The sequence below is a fragment of the Oxyura jamaicensis genome, chromosome 1, assembly GCF_011077185.1.
Source record: "Oxyura jamaicensis isolate SHBP4307 breed ruddy duck chromosome 1, BPBGC_Ojam_1.0, whole genome shotgun sequence".
Taxonomy (NCBI): domain Eukaryota; kingdom Metazoa; phylum Chordata; class Aves; order Anseriformes; family Anatidae; genus Oxyura; species Oxyura jamaicensis.
The window spans coordinates 85,577,144-85,595,067 of NC_048893.1; the positions used below are offsets into that span (position 1 = coordinate 85,577,144).

General features: G+C 46.0%; 1 protein-coding gene across 1 annotated transcript in view; it reads right to left on the reverse strand.

Annotated features, from left to right (window-relative positions):
* Positions 1–17,924, reverse strand: part of GAP43 (growth associated protein 43) — a 59,706-nt gene that overhangs the window by 23,057 nt on the left and 18,725 nt on the right. Inside the window, exon 2 of the mRNA XM_035314834.1 lies at positions 4,575–5,199. Within this exon, the coding sequence (XP_035170725.1) occupies positions 4,575–5,199 (625 nt within the window). The remainder of the gene's footprint in view (positions 1–4,574; positions 5,200–17,924) is intronic.

A 17,924-nucleotide genomic window follows, 5' to 3' on the forward strand; every position in this document is an offset into this window, starting at 1 on the left:
GCAATCCTCTTGCGTGGCGTAGGCTGTACCCTCTGGCTTGTACCTGACAATAGACAGTCTCCCTTTCCAAATCTTTATATAGCCAGTGCTCTCTAGGTGCAGCAAGTATTGCCCTTCAATCAATATGAGGATTGAACTGAAAACAAAGAACCGATTCAACTCTAAACCATGAAAAAGGATCTGTAGGGACTTGCTCTCTCTAAGGAAGTGAAGAGAAGATAGTGCCTCCCAGTGTTCCCAGCTTGCAGGGTACAGGGCCCAGGGGGAACTGTGGGCTCACATGCATGCAAAGCAATTGTCATGTGGCTGATTTTTCATTTCAGCTGTGAAACTGCTCCATTGTAAAGCTATTTCATCAAGCAGTAGAAAGCATTCTTCATTTCCCAACAAAAGAAGACCAATTTGTTTCTTTAGGCACAATTTACTCTTTCACATTTCTGGGCTTTGTTGTATCCTTACCTGACAATCTGAGAGTGCTTTTGATGTGGGAGCTAGCCAGGTTTGGAGCTGAGCCTTGAAAACCTTGGAAAGTATAAAGAGAATCTAACACTGTGTGGTATTCACCTTCTCTCCTCCCCATAAGGCATACAGTATCCCATCTTCTATAGTCTGCTGTGCTGGGGGCTGATCTCCTTTCAAAGCTGTATTAATGTAGACTCTTTGCAGTGACTTTGATGAACACTTTTCAGATTTAAGCCAGTGCAACATGGATTAGAATATATCTTACATCATGATACATAAGTAATGTATAAATTCCCTCCTACCAGTTAGGACCTCTTGAGTAGGTTGGCATCTAAAGCAGCCTCTCTAAGCATAATTCCAACTCCAAAGAGGCAAAAGCTGGATCATAAAAAGAAAGCTTCTTGACAAGGAAGCTGAAATAAGAGAACAGCATCCTGGCACGTGAGTTGCCCACTAGAAGTCATGAAGAGAACGAACAGATGTCCTTCTTACTTCAGTCCTCCATAAGCTGCTGAACAAAGCACACTAACTCATTTCATGGCTTACTCAGGTCGGAATCCATCTAATTTTTCCCAGAGGTGATACAATGAGGATTGCTTAGAAACTGCCCTACTGTACAACTGGGAATGCCCAGGATATGAGAACTACTAATACTGGATACAAGACAGTTGGTTGAAGCCATTTCCTAAGCCATTACCAACAGACAAGTCGAGTGTGTAGAACTGAATAACAAGGAAGGCTGAGGTCTGTCAGGGGAATTAGGGAATGGTATGAAGAATCACCAAGCCTCTCTCCTGCTCCAGAAACATTAAATATTAAGCATTAAAGATCATGCAGCTCTCTTTATCTGTTAGTTAGCCCTTTCCTCTCTTCCTCTCTTTTTTGTCCTGCCCTTAAATGAAGGGAAAAATCTCTGCATATGAAATGTCGTTGACTTTTTCTTGTGTTTTCACCAGGGAAGACATCCACAGATAATGTGATACAGCCATTGTAGCAAAATTTGAGGCAGATGATCATCACTGCACAAAAGTAGCATGGTCGGCACGCCTCACAGTAGTAGCAGCCAAGCATGCTATGGCAACCAGCCAACCGATGACATTGGCTAGGAGCCAATTTGATTTATTTTTGGCAGCTTGACACTGTGTGCTACTGTGCCAGTCTTCGATCACAGAAACGATAAGAAATGACCTTTGAAAGCCAAGGGGACAAGTTCTGGGAGAAGGGGACTGATGAAGCTGAAAGAAGATCTGTCCTCAGGCTGGCCGAGTACTGAAGTGGCAGATGTTTGGTAGCCCTCCCTCTTTCATGAATGACCAAACTATTGCAGCCATGCCAGCAACCACCAGTGCTGTGTTTGCTGGGAAAAGACTGGAAGAAATGTTGTGGCATGTCTTTAAGCCTATGAAAGGAGTGAGTACCAATAGAGGCTTAAAGAGATGAAAGAGAGTAAGGGGATGAAGATATGAAAAAAGAGAGCTTAGGCTTTCTATTAGGAAATATTTCCTGTTTGTGGGATCTTTAATATGGTGATGATGCTCTTCTATGGAAGATGCTTTGAAGCGAAAGCAGCTTCTCAGTATTCTGAACATTGTACTGTAGAGTGTATTTTAGAACACAGCCCAGCATCCTCAAAAAGATGGACAAGAAGACCTATTCAATCTTTCTCCATTTCCTTCTTGCATGGCTCAGGGGGCACTTACCCAGCTGTTCGAGTTTGTGACTGGAAGGCTGATATCATCCTTGAATTGGAATTTAGAAAAAAAAAATCTATATTAATTAACATTTTAAAGAGAATATCAGTTTATGTGTGGCCACACACCCTCCACGTTTGCCTTCTGCAAACATTTGTAAGCTTGAGTATTACTGCATGCATATTGAATGAGCCTGAACAGATGCACATACTAGCCTTGAATGGTCAAATAATCACTAAAAGCTCATTTTAAAATATATATTTGATTGTAGATTTTATAACTTATTCCATTGGCTAGATATTTACATAAGATAGCAGCATCATGTGCAAATGTGTATTAAATTGTAACGTTCCCACTTCAAATGATGCTAAGGCCAACAAGACTATGGGGAAGATAGCTGCAAATAACTCAGAATACTGAATAGAAATAAACCATTCTTTGATTACCAATGATTGAAAACAGGTAAAATTAAGCAAATGAAATAGCCTGCTACTATAAATTTCCTATCTCCAACCATTAAAGCAGATTAATCTGAATAAAAATAGGATATTAATGCAAAACAGAATCACTATTCCTGTTTAGGAATAAGGCATTGCAGATCTTAACTAAGAGTTAATTTGCACTCATTAGTCTGTGTACACAGAGCCCCAAAACACCGATTCACTCTGCCCTATTTTTACCATTGATGTTTATACCTTTGCCCATGTATAAAAACAAGTACAGCATGCAACATACCAAATTGGATTTCTCAAATCACATAACATTTATTTTGCCACTCAACTCATCATATAATGTGAAAACAAAGAACTGGAGACCTGGATCATAAAAAGCCAACATGGCAGATGCAAGTTCAAGGTTTATCTCTAGAAACATTTAGGTGAAAGGAAGTAAAACAAGTAAAATAAGCATCTCTTTGTTACTATGTTCATTCAGCTTAGAGTCAAACTCTTCAGGACAGCTCCCATTGTCCACACATTAAATCACAATTGATTTTCATGAGCTCCTCTCAGTGCTTATCATTTTTTTGGATAAGTTCTTCCTTATCTTTCCACTTTGATCAGTGGGTACAGAGTTACCTGAAGCCCTATGAAGCTTGGAAGTCTAATTAGAGTGTGGGAGTTATGATTTGTGACCAAAACAAAGTAGTGGACCAAATGAAATGAAAAGAAACATTAGTAAATGTAGGACTGGATGTAGGGGCTCTATAGCATTTATATAAGGCTGTTTATGAACTTCATAAACCAATAGACACATTTGTTCCTCAATGAGCTAATGAATGCAGAATGCCTTCTACAACTGAGTGTCTCATGAATGTGGAGGCTCGTTATGCTTGGCACTTCCTTTTGATTTTCATGTGCTGCCTACTTCTGATGTAAACTTTCTTTTATTTAAGTTTCTTTCTTTGATAATGTAAGGAAGGTAAAGAACAAGAGCAAAAGCATCCTCAAGCCTTTGACATGTTTTCTACAAGTCTCAGTATTGTAATTCAGTAACAGCTTTTCTTTATGGTTTGTAAACACTATGCCACTGTCAAAAATGCTCACTTTTGCCTCTCAAAACTTCACTTCTTCACAGTGGAACTAGTTAAACAGGCTTGCAGCTTGGTCAGGAGCAAAGAATTGAAAATACCTCCTAGAGCGATTGTTTGTATTCAGCTCTCTCTTCTGTCCTCATTCACAGAGCTTTCAGGGTCTTTATGCTTCCCTTTTCCTACCTGATCCTATTATCATGTGGGTCTAACTCAGGTGACACATGCTGAAAAGATTCATTCAAGTGATATGCATGGCTGTCACAGGCTGGTCTGAGTAGAGAGGCTAAAAGTAATGCTGGTTTGGATGAAAGTGATGCTGATAATAAGATGCTCATTACAAGGATATGGTTTTACCAGCAACCTCACCCATTCACAGGCTGATGGAAGAAAAAGCCTGTTGGCCCCTTCTTCCCCACCAGTAAGGCTAAATGGCCTCCTGCAGTATGAGAGGGCTTTTCCCTTGTGAGATTTCCAGCTTAAGCTGGCTGCCCTACTGGAGATGTCAGTGTTGGTGTGACTGGTGAAGTTCACCTCCCTCTTTAGTGCATGCAGAGCCTGGGAGCTCTCCAGGCTCCTCCAAGCCCCAAAGTTCACTGACTCCACAAAAAAAAAAAAAAAAAAAAAGGCTGGAGGGCTGGATGGCACCTCCACCTAGAGAAGCAAGAGCCTCAAGAGGAGATGTAGTTTTTCCAAAAGCTGCTGGGAAGCAGAAGAGAGGGTGTTAAGCAAGAGCATGCTTGCGTCCCCTGCCCCTAAAATGGATTCCCTTGTTAACCCTCATTCTGATTCCTCTGCTGGCCCTTGCTGGCCAGTCTCAGATGCAACCCCAAGAGACAAAGGGAGGCATCCGTTTCTGGAGAGGCCCACTCCCTGCCGAGGCATTCACTCACCTGTCTTCTCTTCGGTTTGGCTGCTCTCCACTGTCTCCATTTGGGGTTGCGCTGTTGCCTTGGCAGTAGCATCCTCTGCAGCAGGGGTGGTGGTGGCAGTGGTGTCAGCAGCAGGCACGTCGGCTTGTTTAGGCTCCTCTTTGTCTTGGGCTTCGTCAGCCTTCAAGGACGGCGAGTTATCAGTGGAAGCTTTAGTGGCACTTTCCGTTTCGGCGGCGGCAGCAGCGGACTTTTCCTCCGAGGAGGCAGCAGGAGTGGCAGCCTGCGGGGCTGGCTGCTCTGAGCCCGTGTCAGCGGCTCCGTCTCCTTTTTTCTCCTCCGCTGGCGCGCTGCTGTCTTTGCTGCCCTCCTCCAGCTGGGCACTGTCAGCGGCGGCAGCCTCTGTGGCAGCGGGAGCCTCGCTCTCTTTGTTCTCGGCCGCTCCGCCAGCAGGCCCTTCGTCCTTCTTGTCGGCGGCCTCGCTCTCAGACGCCGGGGCATCCCCCTTCTTCTCTCCCTTGAGCTTTTTCCTTGTTATGTGTCCGCGGAAGCTGGCCTGGATTTTGGTGGCTGCCTTATGAGCTTTATCTTCTGGTTTGATGCCATCTTGCTCAATCTTTTGGTCCCCGTCCTCATTTTTTTCAACCTTGGAGAAAGAACAAGGGAGGAAGGCAGAGGAGAAAACAGGTAGATAAGTTAAGACTTCTTCAGGTGTAGCCCAGGCTCTGGTTTAATTTGGAGTGTCCCACCTTCCCCTCCTCCTAACAGGTGACAAGATTTGAAGCAACCTTTCCATTTGGCATGGCTTTGAAGCCAGGTGCCTCTAATTTCATCCTAGGGCTGAACAGACACAGGGCTTTTGTAAAGGGAATTTAAAGCACCTCATCATCTCTGTCAGCGACACTGAGAGCACCTTGGCTGTGTGGAAAGGCTTGCACCAGCTGGGTTGTCACTATTGCCATGATTTATTTTCCCATCCGTTTTGAAATTTACCAGTCTCTTTCCCCTAGTCATTTTCAAAACACTCTCCAAGGGCAAATTTCACCGTCTTTCCAAATCCACCTATGCCTTCAAGTCTTTGTTCCCTTTTAATGATACCTTGTTTCACAGGTGTGTGACTCTAATGACACCAAGTGCTTTGTGCTTTATAGCTTTTCAGTTCAGGATTGCCCACAGAGAATAGTACTGCTACCCACCCTACGGCAGATGCCGGCTGCCAGACACACACACATCCACGCCTCACAAATGCCCTGTCTGCAAGCACTTCAAGCACTTTTTCTCCACTCCCCACTCATGGTTTCAATGAAGGAGTAATAGGCAGATAGATATCAGTCTTCCCAATTCCAGCGGATGATTATTATTTCTCCATTGGGTGGAATTCAGCCTTACAACACAGAACAGACATTCCCCGTGTTTTTTAGACTTAAGACATGCATTAAAGTCCTAAATGGGACCAAAACAGAGCCTGTGCTTCATGCTGGTCTGCTGCAGACAGATAATGCTCTGCTTGCAAACTCCCACTGAACGTACAGGACATCGCATGCTTCAGCCCAGTAATTTAGCAGCTCTTGGGCAAGTAGCAGCTCAGCTGCATATTGATGAAAGGACACCGCTCTATTAATATTCCCAATGGGAAGCATTCAAAAGAGCCACTCTGAAGCAGAGGCACTGGCCTCTTTGCTGTCTGCACCTGGTTTCCAGCACTGGCTCAGGTCACAAAAGAAGGAAAACGAGCTGGCTGAGAAAGATAGCAAGCATTTTTGTGCATGTGGGAAGAGGAAACCTCTCCTTAGGCCGCTGCAACTGAGAGATGCCATGTGGGGAAAGGCCCGGGACCAGAAGAGCAGAGAGAGGACGCAGTCCATCAGCACGGTCATAAAGAGTGCAGCAGGAATAAGGGAGAAGGAGATGCTGCCTTATGCCTCCATAGCACTGGAAATGCCCTGCATGTGAAGAGGGTGGCAGCTGATGGGCCACACTGGCAGCAATCACTGGTAAACAGAGGTGGTCGTTCCCCCAAGCACTGTCATGAGACAGGGTCAGGCACCCACGTGTGGGCAAAGCCATGCCAGTGAGCCAAACGCGTGGCCACCAGCATGCCAGAGGTCGTACCCACCATATCTCTCTAGGGACACCAGCTGGGACACGGCCATGGCACTGGTGCCCAAGCAGGATCATTCCCCAGGGAGAAGCTTCAGGGGGTAGGATGACCGAAGTATGAGCAGCCCCAAATCATCAAGGAAAAGAGCTGCTCCACACACCTATGCAGGGGTGAGGCTGGGGCTGAACGCACCAGGACATAAACCTGGCAGCAAGACCAGCATACTTTTGTAGGGAATTAATGAAAAAGCCTATGAACGACTGCACAAGTGATATTAATGCACACAATTTGGCATAAGCAGTCATGCTCCTGCTGGCACCTGGGAACAAAATGGCATCTGCATCTATCAGAGGGGCAGAGCTGAGCAGTTACAGCTGCGCTACCCGAAGTACACTAAATGGTGTGGTCTGGAAAGTGGGCCTTTGTGTTCATGGCAGCTCATCAGGCAGCAGGGGATGGTTACGTGTAAGGACAATGCATGTTGTAACCATTTACGTGTGTCTTTTGCTTGTATAGCTAATGTTGCACCGTGTTATTCAGCATCTGGGGGAAGTTCTTCAACCTCATTTCAGCACAAGGGGATGAAAGCAAATCCAAAGTAGCTTTAAATTAGCATGTTTGGGGAACAGCTGTGATCCAAACAAGTTATGCAAAGTCCTGCACAGGTTCGTCTACCTTGCTCCTTAGGCAAATTTTGCCGTTCGCACTAAGTCCTGCATCACTGTGGCAACATTATGGACTAGCCTGTTTATGGAGACCTTGAATATGTCTGCATTACACTGAAGCCACAGCAGTATGGGCATAGACTAGGTATTCCATTCTAGCACCAGGTAACACTTGGATGCTCTCCCTTTGACTCTCTCTCACTAAGGTCTGCAGCCAATTTCAAACTGCAGCAGGACTGGGAGAATGGAAAGATACCTACAAGACACTAAAAGTCCAGTACTATATATCCGATTCCTGCAAAACCACTAGTGAACATGACAAAATTGTTCATCCTGGAACAAAAGATGAAAACCATAGACTGAAGGGAGAGTTCTCTAGCCTTGCTGCTCTCACATCTCAGGTACGTTCTGAACCAACCAGGACAGTTTTGATGAAATGTGACCTGTTGCATGCCTTGGTGACTTCTTCCCCCACAGTCACCCTGTTACCTGGGCTATGTAACCCTGTGAGGGCTTCTGTCCTTCTTGCTGCTAGCAGGAGCAGGAGCCAGGGGAGCCACAGGGTGGGCTCTCCTCCTCTTCTGACAGATGACATCCTGGAGAGCTGCGACTCTGCTGCCCTGCAGGGCTCACCTTTACCTGGCAGGGTAAGGAGAGCGCTTTTTCTGTCCAAGGATGTCAGACTGAAAGCTCCCACCCACACCTACTGCATTACAGAGCTAAAAGGCTCTCTTGCTATTCTGATGACATCATCGTCCTCTTATCCCAGTTGGGATGACATCAAGTTTGAGTCCTTGCCAGGTCGCAAGGTTCACGGTTGCAAAATATATTTCCAATGGGGCACTTTCAGCATCAATTCAGATATAAAAGATAAGGAAAATGATGCTGGGGCAGAGGTGGGGTTTAAGGTCATGAATGACAGAAATGTACTAATAGCATGTCTGTGCTAGCTCAGATGGCTCTTAGTGGCCCTCAGGAATCCCATTTCTATTCAGGTTTTCCCCACTGAAGCATCCTGAGCATTTGAAATGACTTATTTTCAGGCTACTGGCCTGCAGCTACTTCTGGGGTAGGACACGATATCTATCTGTATATCTATGTATGTCATGTTTTGTAACAATGGGTTGGGTGAGAAACAGATTGTTCAGAGGGAATCTTCTGTTCTCACAGAAAGAGACAAGGGCTCTTCATCTGTGGATTATGCACACAGCAGATAAACCTTAATTAAGGAAGCTGCTCAAAAATAACCTGTATACAATGAAGCTCCTGGAAAGCAATTTATCTTCCTTGGAAAGCTAAAGGGGTGAGTCAGCCTTGCCGGGATGTATTCAAAAGCATCACAGTGGAAAACAAGAAATCTCTCTGTCTTATCTGTCTGCCACGCGTGTATGACAACTTGGTCATAGTATTGTGGCTTCTGGTATAAAAGTGGCTATTATTATTCATGTTTGTACAGAATATAGAGCCCCCAGCCAAAAAATCAGATCTGGTAAGGATAAGTTTCATATATTGTTATTCAATCACAAACCCCTTTCATCTACACATTTATGTGTAAAGGAAACTCACACTAGTACTTAATATTGAAATATTCATGATTTTTTAAGTGTGCATTCGATGTATTCTCATTTTACATGGAGAAAATGTCCTCTGTTTCATCTAGTGTGAAACAAATCATAGATCCTTCAATGGCAGGACTTGAATACACTGCGGCTGGTTGATACATGGCTATATGAATGTAATAAAGGATATACATAGCCAAACACATCCTTTTTCATTTCGACATCCCCACATACCCACTAAAGCCAATGTGGAAAGCTTCGCCCTCATGAAATGCACTGCTAAGCTTTTATGCCGCTATCTACACAGCCCACATCCTCTTTCCGATCTGAGAGGGATGATCCTCTCACCATCTCCATCTGCTTGTCTGCCACACCTCCAGGTTTCTAGGACATCCCTTCCCAGGCAGACTGTTCCTGCAAGTGAGACTTTCCTTGCTGTCACGTAGCTCAGATTAGCAGATGAGAAATGAATGTTGAGGACACAGATAGGGAAGAGGTTAGTTCTCAGGTAACAGGAATGCAGAAATGCATTTACCCATGGCCCCAAGATTTCTAATTTGGCCACCTTTCTACCTTCCATCTCCAAAACCAAAGCTTACAGAAGCATCAAAACATGACAAAGAATGAAGAAAGAATTGCTGTAACCTCCAGACCCATCTAAACACCCCACATGCTGGTATGGCAAGCAAGGTGAAATGGAGAAATCAGATGTTTTCCAGATGTTCAGTGTATCTGCAGCCACACATAGGCAAAGCAAGAAAGGAGGAAACTGTGTATCCATCTTTGCTTGCTGTTTATCCATTTCTCTCCTGTGGCACCTCATTGCCTGGCCTTGGAGTGGCTGGTTTGTGTTTGAGAAGAGCAGACAGAGCAATGAACTGGAACCACAGAGGAAGGACAGGAAAACAGTCACGTAGCTTTGTGTCTTGGATGATGGGTTGGAGAGATACCCTCATATTAAGAAAAATGTACTGAATCAACTAATCGCCTGGGGTATTGGTGGGGTTAAGGTACATCTCAACCCATGCTCTAATCTTGGCTAGAGCACAACGTATGTTTGGACTGATGTCATTCACAAGGTCACTTGGGCCCAGACTCACAATGAAATTTAGGCACCTGATTCTTACTGATTTCACAAGACTGAGTCACCTCAAAGCTTTTGTGGGCCTGGCTCAGTGACCTGATTTGTCTCAGAGACAGCATTTAAGGAGCAAAATGCATTACTAAAAAAGACCAGCTGTCTTCCCAGAAGGAGTGAAGCATGGACGCATGAGAGAGAAAAGACTTTCACGCCTTGTGAAGTGAGGAGGCAATTTAGCACAGAGAACAGCTTTTTTTAACCCAGTTAAATGGTGTGAAGACACCTGGCTAGAGGATGGCACCTCTCAGCACAACCTGTCTGCGAGGCGAGGAAACAAACAGAGTTCCTTTTTTTCCCAGGCTGGCTATGGTGATGGTGGGAAAAACACCCTTGAGAGAAAAAAGGTTAATTCATGTCTCCAAAGGCTTATGCAGGATGGTTCCCCAGTGTGTAACTAGAAGGGTATCAGCTCTCTGGTTTCAAATCCTCTAGCAATGATCGAGTTTCCATCCTTTTCTCTATGAGATCCTTTCACACGTGAAATTTCCCCTCTATTTTATGGTACCTGGAATGGAACAGGCTAATGACGGTCAGGCAGGTGGATGGATGTTATGCTTTTGTGTATGGTGACTGAGAAGAGAGGTGGAAAATAACCTAAATTAGACCCATTTAGGTATTTTCAGTGTGCCTTCTCAATAAATCCATTACACATTCCTCACTTGTTTTTTGAATCTCTCTTGCATTTGTCACTCTGTCAAGCTGGTGGTGAACCACAGTGTCATCTACTACCTTGAAGCTCCTATAGCTCCCGTGGTTAAATGGAGAAAGGAATCAGTAATGCCTACACTGCCTTTACAGGCTGGGCCAGAGAAAGAAGAGCCTTGCACCTGAAGCTGATGCAAAGTGGCTCATGTCCAGGACTTGCCTTGGGTCTCATCTGGGCTCTGTGTTGCATGCCTGTGGTCATGGGGCACAGCATGTGTTCACTCATCTTTCTGCTCAAAGAACCCAGAGAGAGGACTGGGTTACAGCCCAACAAAGCGGTGCTTTTACATTATAGATGTCAAGGGCATGTGTTTACCCTGGGGCACAGCCTAAGTGTCCGAGGATGCTTGAGAGCACAAGGTCTGTGTGGACTGTGCGGAAGGTCTTGGGTGCTTGGCATGATCAACATCCATGCTTCAGGATCAACAGCCTTGCTTCAGGTTGGATTTTGGCACATACTGTGCTGTCAGCTGTGCTCGGTCTCCTCTTTGGAGGGAAATACTTGTTTTGCTCCAGAAGGAGACAGAGTAGTTGTTCAGATCAAGGGGCCAAAGCCTGGGAATGAAGCAGAAAGGTGCTGAAGCAGACAGTGTAAATTCTCTTCCAAAATAGACCATGATGAAGAAATTCATCAAAAGGGTGAAAAAAAACATTTGAACTATGCTTTGGTTAGAAAAGCCTATTCATAGAAAATGAGATTTCTGCTGCTTAGACAGACAAAAACTTGGATGTCACTGGACTATAGAGAAGTTTCATCCAGACTCCGACTGCACGGTTTGGGTGGTCCCATTCTGGGTGGTTCTGGCAAGGATGGCTGCTGCTATGGGAATTATTTTAAAGTATCACCTTCACACTCTGAATCCCTGCATTCTCTGCTGACCGTGAACAGGTAAAGAAATCTTGAATTGTCTCCCTCCCTCCCCACCTTTTCTCTCTCACTCTCTCTCATTTCTTTTCATGTTTAGTTTTAGCTTCCACAAAAATGTTCAGGGATTTGTTGTTGATCTCTGATGGCCTAGAGTGCCCGTCCCCCAGTGAGGTCTGGACACATTTCCTTCTGCTCTAGCCACAGCCAAGGGCCAGAGGCTAATTTACAGCTCCGAGTTGCTTCCCTGAGATTTCGTGCAGCCAGCTGCCAAGCCTCCCCAGAGCCCAGGGTTACGCAGTGTCTCTGGAGCCACTTCCACATGAAGCAGCAGCTCTTACCCCATCCCCTCTGTGGGAACACAGGTCTGCACACAGCTCCAGTGACGGGAAATATCCCTACTTTTCTCCATCTTGAATAAACTGCAGGCAGAGATACTGCAAGCCCTTCCATTGCTGGTCTCCGGGGTTAATTTGACCTTTCCTGGGTTGCACCTACGAATTGTGAGGCACTTTGTGCTAGGACAATCAGCCCATGAGCAGCTAGGCTGAGGCCCTATCACTAGTTCAGAGCCTACTGGTGCTCCTTGATGCTTTTCCCAGCGTTTTTGCAGCCAGCAGAGTAACCGTGAAAGCCTCAGCCCCAGGACCATCCAGTCTCTAAACCTGCTTTTTAACATGCCTGTTAGCCTTGGATTTCTTCAGGTACCCCCTGCAGGCAGCAGCTAACCCTAATGCCATGAAATCACTAAACCTAGTGACTTGAGCATCAAGGAGGTTCCTCCCTGCTTGATGATAACCACGGGGCTGTATTATTTCTAAATTTATTATTATTATGTTAATTTATTTCATTGGGAATCAGAGCAATTATCTTCTAAGAATGTGCTTATAGTTTTGTTAAAGTCAAGCAAACATCTCCAGCAATTAGGGAAAGCAAAGCACAGATTAATTCCCAGTGGCTTGGGAAACTGCTTGGAGGGTGGGCTCTGCTCTTGCAGCAGTGACCTCCCCTCCCAGCACAGCCCCAGGCCTTGCCACCCCGCAGGTGAGCAGGGACAGGGAGGTTTGGGGATGAAACCCGCAGCGCATAGAAGAGGTTCTGCAAAGACTGGCCTGGTAAGGGGGAAGGCTGGAGGAGTGAGATGGCAGAGCTCAAGGGAATGAAGGAAAGGAATGAGAGTGGAGTAGGAACAACACAGGAACCAAATGAGGAGAAAAGGAAAGGCAGGGAAGAGGTAAAAGCTAGCCAAAGCCCAGCCACTGAATGAAGAGAGGTAAATAAATAAAAGGCACGCTGAGTGGGATGCAATACAGAGGAAGGGGGGAGTGCAGGTGAGATGAACAAAAAAAATCACTGATCCACATCCTAAGGCCGTGACAGTGAGAAATACCCAGAGAAAATGGGCAGCTAAATAGCTGAGCGGGGTCTCCTGGAGCAGATCAGTATGACTGTGTGTGCCACAGTGGAAAGAAGTGCTGGCAGTGCTCTCTCTGGCACGTGCCACCTCACTGCACAGCCCTGGCTGTCATTTCCATGGCACTGGGCTAGCAGTGGTCCTGGGGACCCTCCATGGGCTTCTCTCCAGGAGCAGACAGGTTATTCCTGCAAGCAACAGTGCCCTGATGGGGAGCTGGCCCTGTCCATAAGCAGAGTGATTTGGATATGGCTGGGTTGACGTGTGACAGATCTGGGTAGGGCCTCCCCTGCTCCCTCCCCATCCTGGACCGTGAAGGAGAAAAATGAGATGGAGCAGCTCCTCTGCAGTGGCAGGGAGATACAAGAGAGGAAATCCAGGTGGGGGGGGAAGGGTGTTCATGTCCCAGGTCCTTCACTCATAGCTCTGTGTCACCCTACTTGAAAAGCACAGAGGGTAATGCTTACTCTGCTGTTGAAATCTGATGTTTTGCTGTGGTGATGCAGGGGAGGCAAGGTGCTCTCATGAATATCCTGTTCATTCAGCACAGACCACCCCATCAACCATGTTCATGTCGCCCAAGGTTTCCTTAGGAAAATGCTTTGGCTGTGCAACAGCCTCCACTGCCTTCCCATGCTGCTTCACAATGAACCGCCCTACAATGAAATTTTTGTATTTTAACAAGACCTTGCATCCCTCACCATTTTACACCTAGCACCTGCACAAAGCAGGAAAGGTCTCTCTCCTCCTGGACTGCAGCTACTGCTGGGTACAAGCCTGCAGCTGCTAGCTGTGCCCACAGCCACAAACAGCAGATTAGCTTGGAGCTGGGCGAACAGGGGTGCTGCACCTCACTGAAATTACAGGGTGACCTGAAGAAGACACAACCAGGATTCTTGATCAAGATCTGGCAAGTACAGTAAAGTTAGAATTGCTTTCTTACTCTTCATTACCCTCCCTGGTCAGACCTTCATTTGTTTTTCCAACCTCCTGAAAGAGAGCCTAACCCACAGCACCACCTCCAGCCAACAGCTTCTCCCCAGGGAGCAGAGAACAACCTTTCAAACCACCAGAGCTGCTCGCAGCACAACCAAGCAACCAGACTTGCAGGTCTCCTACATAACTTGACAAACCAGCTCTAAAACGGCTCAGCCTAAAATACCTCACTCATAATCTCTTCAGCTTTTTTTCTTTTCCAGATAGACCGATCCCACACACTCACTGCAGAGCCGAACCATGTGTATCTGGATCTTGTATCCTCAGAGATCCCCAAAAAGGATGAATCCGTAGTAAAGACTGCAGCCCATTGGTACAGACTCCATCTCCTTACAGGGGCAGCTGTTTTATTTTTCCTCAGCTTCTGGTTCTGAAGAGTTCTCGGTGGCCCTGCCTCTCCTTCCCAGCCAGGACTGGCTCTGCTGGCTCAGCTTCTTGCTCTGTGGTGTTGCCTGACCTTGCTAACGCCAGCCCTGGCGCCACTAGGACTGGGGTCAGCCTTGTTGCTGAAGGCAGAGAATGACAGCTTTGAGCTCTGGCTCTGATCTTCACAGCAGCTCAGTTCGGTGATTTGTGTTGTGGCTCTTTGTGCCCATCTGGGCTTGCCTGACCTAGAGATTGCCATCATGCATGCGGATGTACTTTTGCCTCTGGCTTGCCCTGGCCTTTCCCTCTACCCACCCTCACTTCAGCAGTACCACTGGTGCTGATGGTTGCCCCACAGATGATCTGCAGGGCAGGAAACAGGGCTCTCATGACAGCACACATATGGACTCACCACAAGCAATGGGTAAGACATGACCACCTCTTATAGATCTGATTTTTTCACAGCAGCAGCATGTCTTGAATGTCAGAGGCCTCCCTGAAAACTTTTTGTGAAATTACTTTTGGCCTACTTTTTTTTTCCTTTTTTTTTTTTTTTCCTTTTATGTGTTTACTGTGCAAGCAGAGGCAGAGAAAGGAGAGAGGTCCCCCATCTCCTTCATTCTTAATCTCACCTTTGTTAAGTTAAATTACCCTTGAGCTATCACGTAGAGGAATAGGTCCGTGGGCCCACTACGAGCTCTTGGATACTGCTGGCACAGCAAACCGTGGGAAAACCTAGGCCTTATCTCTGTTCCTCCTATCCCGAAGTTTCTACAGTTTATTAACAAACAATTGCACTGAGATCTTACTGGAATTTCAAGGCCAAATGCAATGTTGGATGGTTAAAGTGGGGGTGTAATTCCATTGATTTCAACATAATTTTCACCAGGGATAATTTTCACAAGACCTCTGTGGTCTGCTGCTCCAAGCTACTTGGGAGAGAGGACATTGTTATGTTCCAAAAGGACTCTGAATCTAATTGAATTAGCATTCCTAGTGTTGCAAGAGTCTCAAATGCATGGTGTTGTAGCAAGACAAAGGATTGTGCAATATTTAAGCTGTGCTCTTATCTATTCCCTCCTGTCAGTGCAGGATAAGAACATCCTGAAAGGAGGCATGAGTGTCTGTCAGAACCTGAAAAGGTCTCCAGAGGGTGCCTGTATGACACAGCTCGAGAACCTGGGCTTGTCTGTCTGAGACCACGCACCGTTTGTGCTGCTTCGGTGTGTTCCGGGGGGCATAAAGCTGATGAACCAAGCCCGTGATTGCAGCTGTCACTGCTGAGCGGCAGAGCGCCCAGGGCTTAACGCTGTGCCTTACCCCTCTCCCGTCCTTCAGGTAGGACTGTCACCAGAGCACAGACACGGCTTTGATTGGAACGATCCTTTGGGGCCACAGGCAGCTGAACGTGAGGCTCAGCAGCCTCAGGGCTTAATCACTTATTCTAGAGACTGGCACTGAGCTATGGGAAATGCACATGTGGCTCCAAGCCATTTTGTTTCCTACTTTGCTTCTCTGCTGTATACAACTCTATTGAAAAAGGGGAAGGGGAGATGCAAGCCTGCAGTGCATGCTGAGATAGACCCTTTGTGGACACTGCTAAGTTAGTGCTACAAAAACCTCCAGCCAAAAGGAACATTTTGAATAGATGTGAATAGATGTTGGTAAAAAAAAAAAAAAAAAAAAAAAAAAAAGCCTAAAGTGTTTGGAATCACCTCTCCTAAGGGCTGGTATATCACAGACACATCTAATTGTCACTCAGAGATTCCCCTAAGCTTCCCGCTGTAGGTGAGCTCTTTTGTCTTTCCAGTTTTTCACTGCCTGGGCATCCCATCTTTAAGTTGTTATTATAAGAGGGATTCAAACAGCTTTGCACTTCTTGGTCCTAAAGTCTTCTGGCTTTTTTCCATTCTTCAGTCAGGAGGCATGGCAGGAGCCTCAATGCACCGCGCATGGCAATGTGTTTTCCCAAGGCACTCAGTTTAGATCACCCTGCATTTGGTGCATCTGTAACGCAACCTTACTGTACGTCCAGGCACCCCTGGAGCCCTCCCTGTGGAAAGCTTTACTCAGCAGCCCACCTGGCAGAGGTGCTGGGGGAAAAGGAGACCCTTGGAGAGAATGTGGAGATGGCTGGGCAGGCAGAGTGCACAGAGCTCCCTCCGCTTCTTTCTGTTCTGCTGCAGATGCTATATGGAAAGTGAGTTTTCATCCTGAGCAGAACCTGTGGAATAGTGCCTTCTTCCCTCACGGTCCAGCACAAAGACAGACAGAAAGCACTGGGACACATGCACGGACAGTCTAACATCAGAAAAGTGTGCAGTGTTTTACCTTCTGCCAGGAAGGACCAGTTCACACCACACAGTTTTGTCACAGAGTGAAGAGCGAATCATTAGAAAGCCCTGAAGGTCAGGTGGATCCTCTACAGGGTCCTCTCAGACCTCCCTGTGCACTGCAGCAGGATTGATTTTCTTCATATCTAACCAACCCTGCAAGAGCAGTGTTTCTTATCAGTCTTTGGGCATTTCCCCCAAAGATGATTCTCTGGGTTTCTCTGACAGCTTATTCCCTTGGCGAACTAAAGAATTCCTTTCCAGAGTTTCAGCCAGCCCCCTTCTTCTTGTCTACGTCGAGAACAGCTTGTTTCTGCTTCCTTAGTAACACTCCTTTGTATGTCAATAGCTCTCACCTTTCATACCATCCTTCCTTACCAGGCCATTCTTCCTAGCTCTCTTAACTCTGATGAGGAGTTTTTACTTTGGTTGCTGAATTCACATTTGTTCTACTGAGAAATGACTAAAATGTCTCCCCAGCTTTAATGAATAATGAAACACTATACTCACAAAAATAATAATTAGCGATGCAGCTAAAAATAAATCAGTGTGTGGATCAGACTCCCAAAGGCAGTAGAAAAAGCTGCAGCCATGAACATAGATGGTGACAAAAATAGCTAAGCACTCAGTGAAAAAAAAAAGGCAAAATAAAAAAGTTAGGGGGAACTTATGAATGGCTGAGTATCCTATAGTTAGATAGCAAGCCATGCTGACTGTTAAACACAGTCCTGACTGCTCTGTTTCCCGTCCGCCTCCCCCAGATGCTATTCAGCACATTTAGAAGTTTTCTGAGGATGTCAAGAGGTTGGGTAGCCACAGCAGGCTAGCACAAATAAGATGGAGTGGAAGGAAGCCAACCACTTTTCAGAGGTTCTCAGAGAGTTTCCATCCGGGCTCCTATTGTACTAATAGTGAGCTTCCATATGAAGGGAGAGGTGCCCACTGTGAGAAGAGCCAAATGCATGAGGATTTACGATGATGACAATAATTATTACTTCTGCATCCTTGGGATATATCTCCCTTGTGGTGCTGGGAAAGGAGGCCATGAAACAAGCAACAGGAGACAAGACAATGGGAGTGTGCTGAACACAAGAAAGTGCACAGGCAGCACATGCTGGTTCACAGAGGAAAAATAATTCAGATACTATAGGGACTGGCTTGCTTCCTCCTAGCACCATATAAAATATAGAGCCATTGCTTAGCAGAAAGACATAATTCCTGCTTCT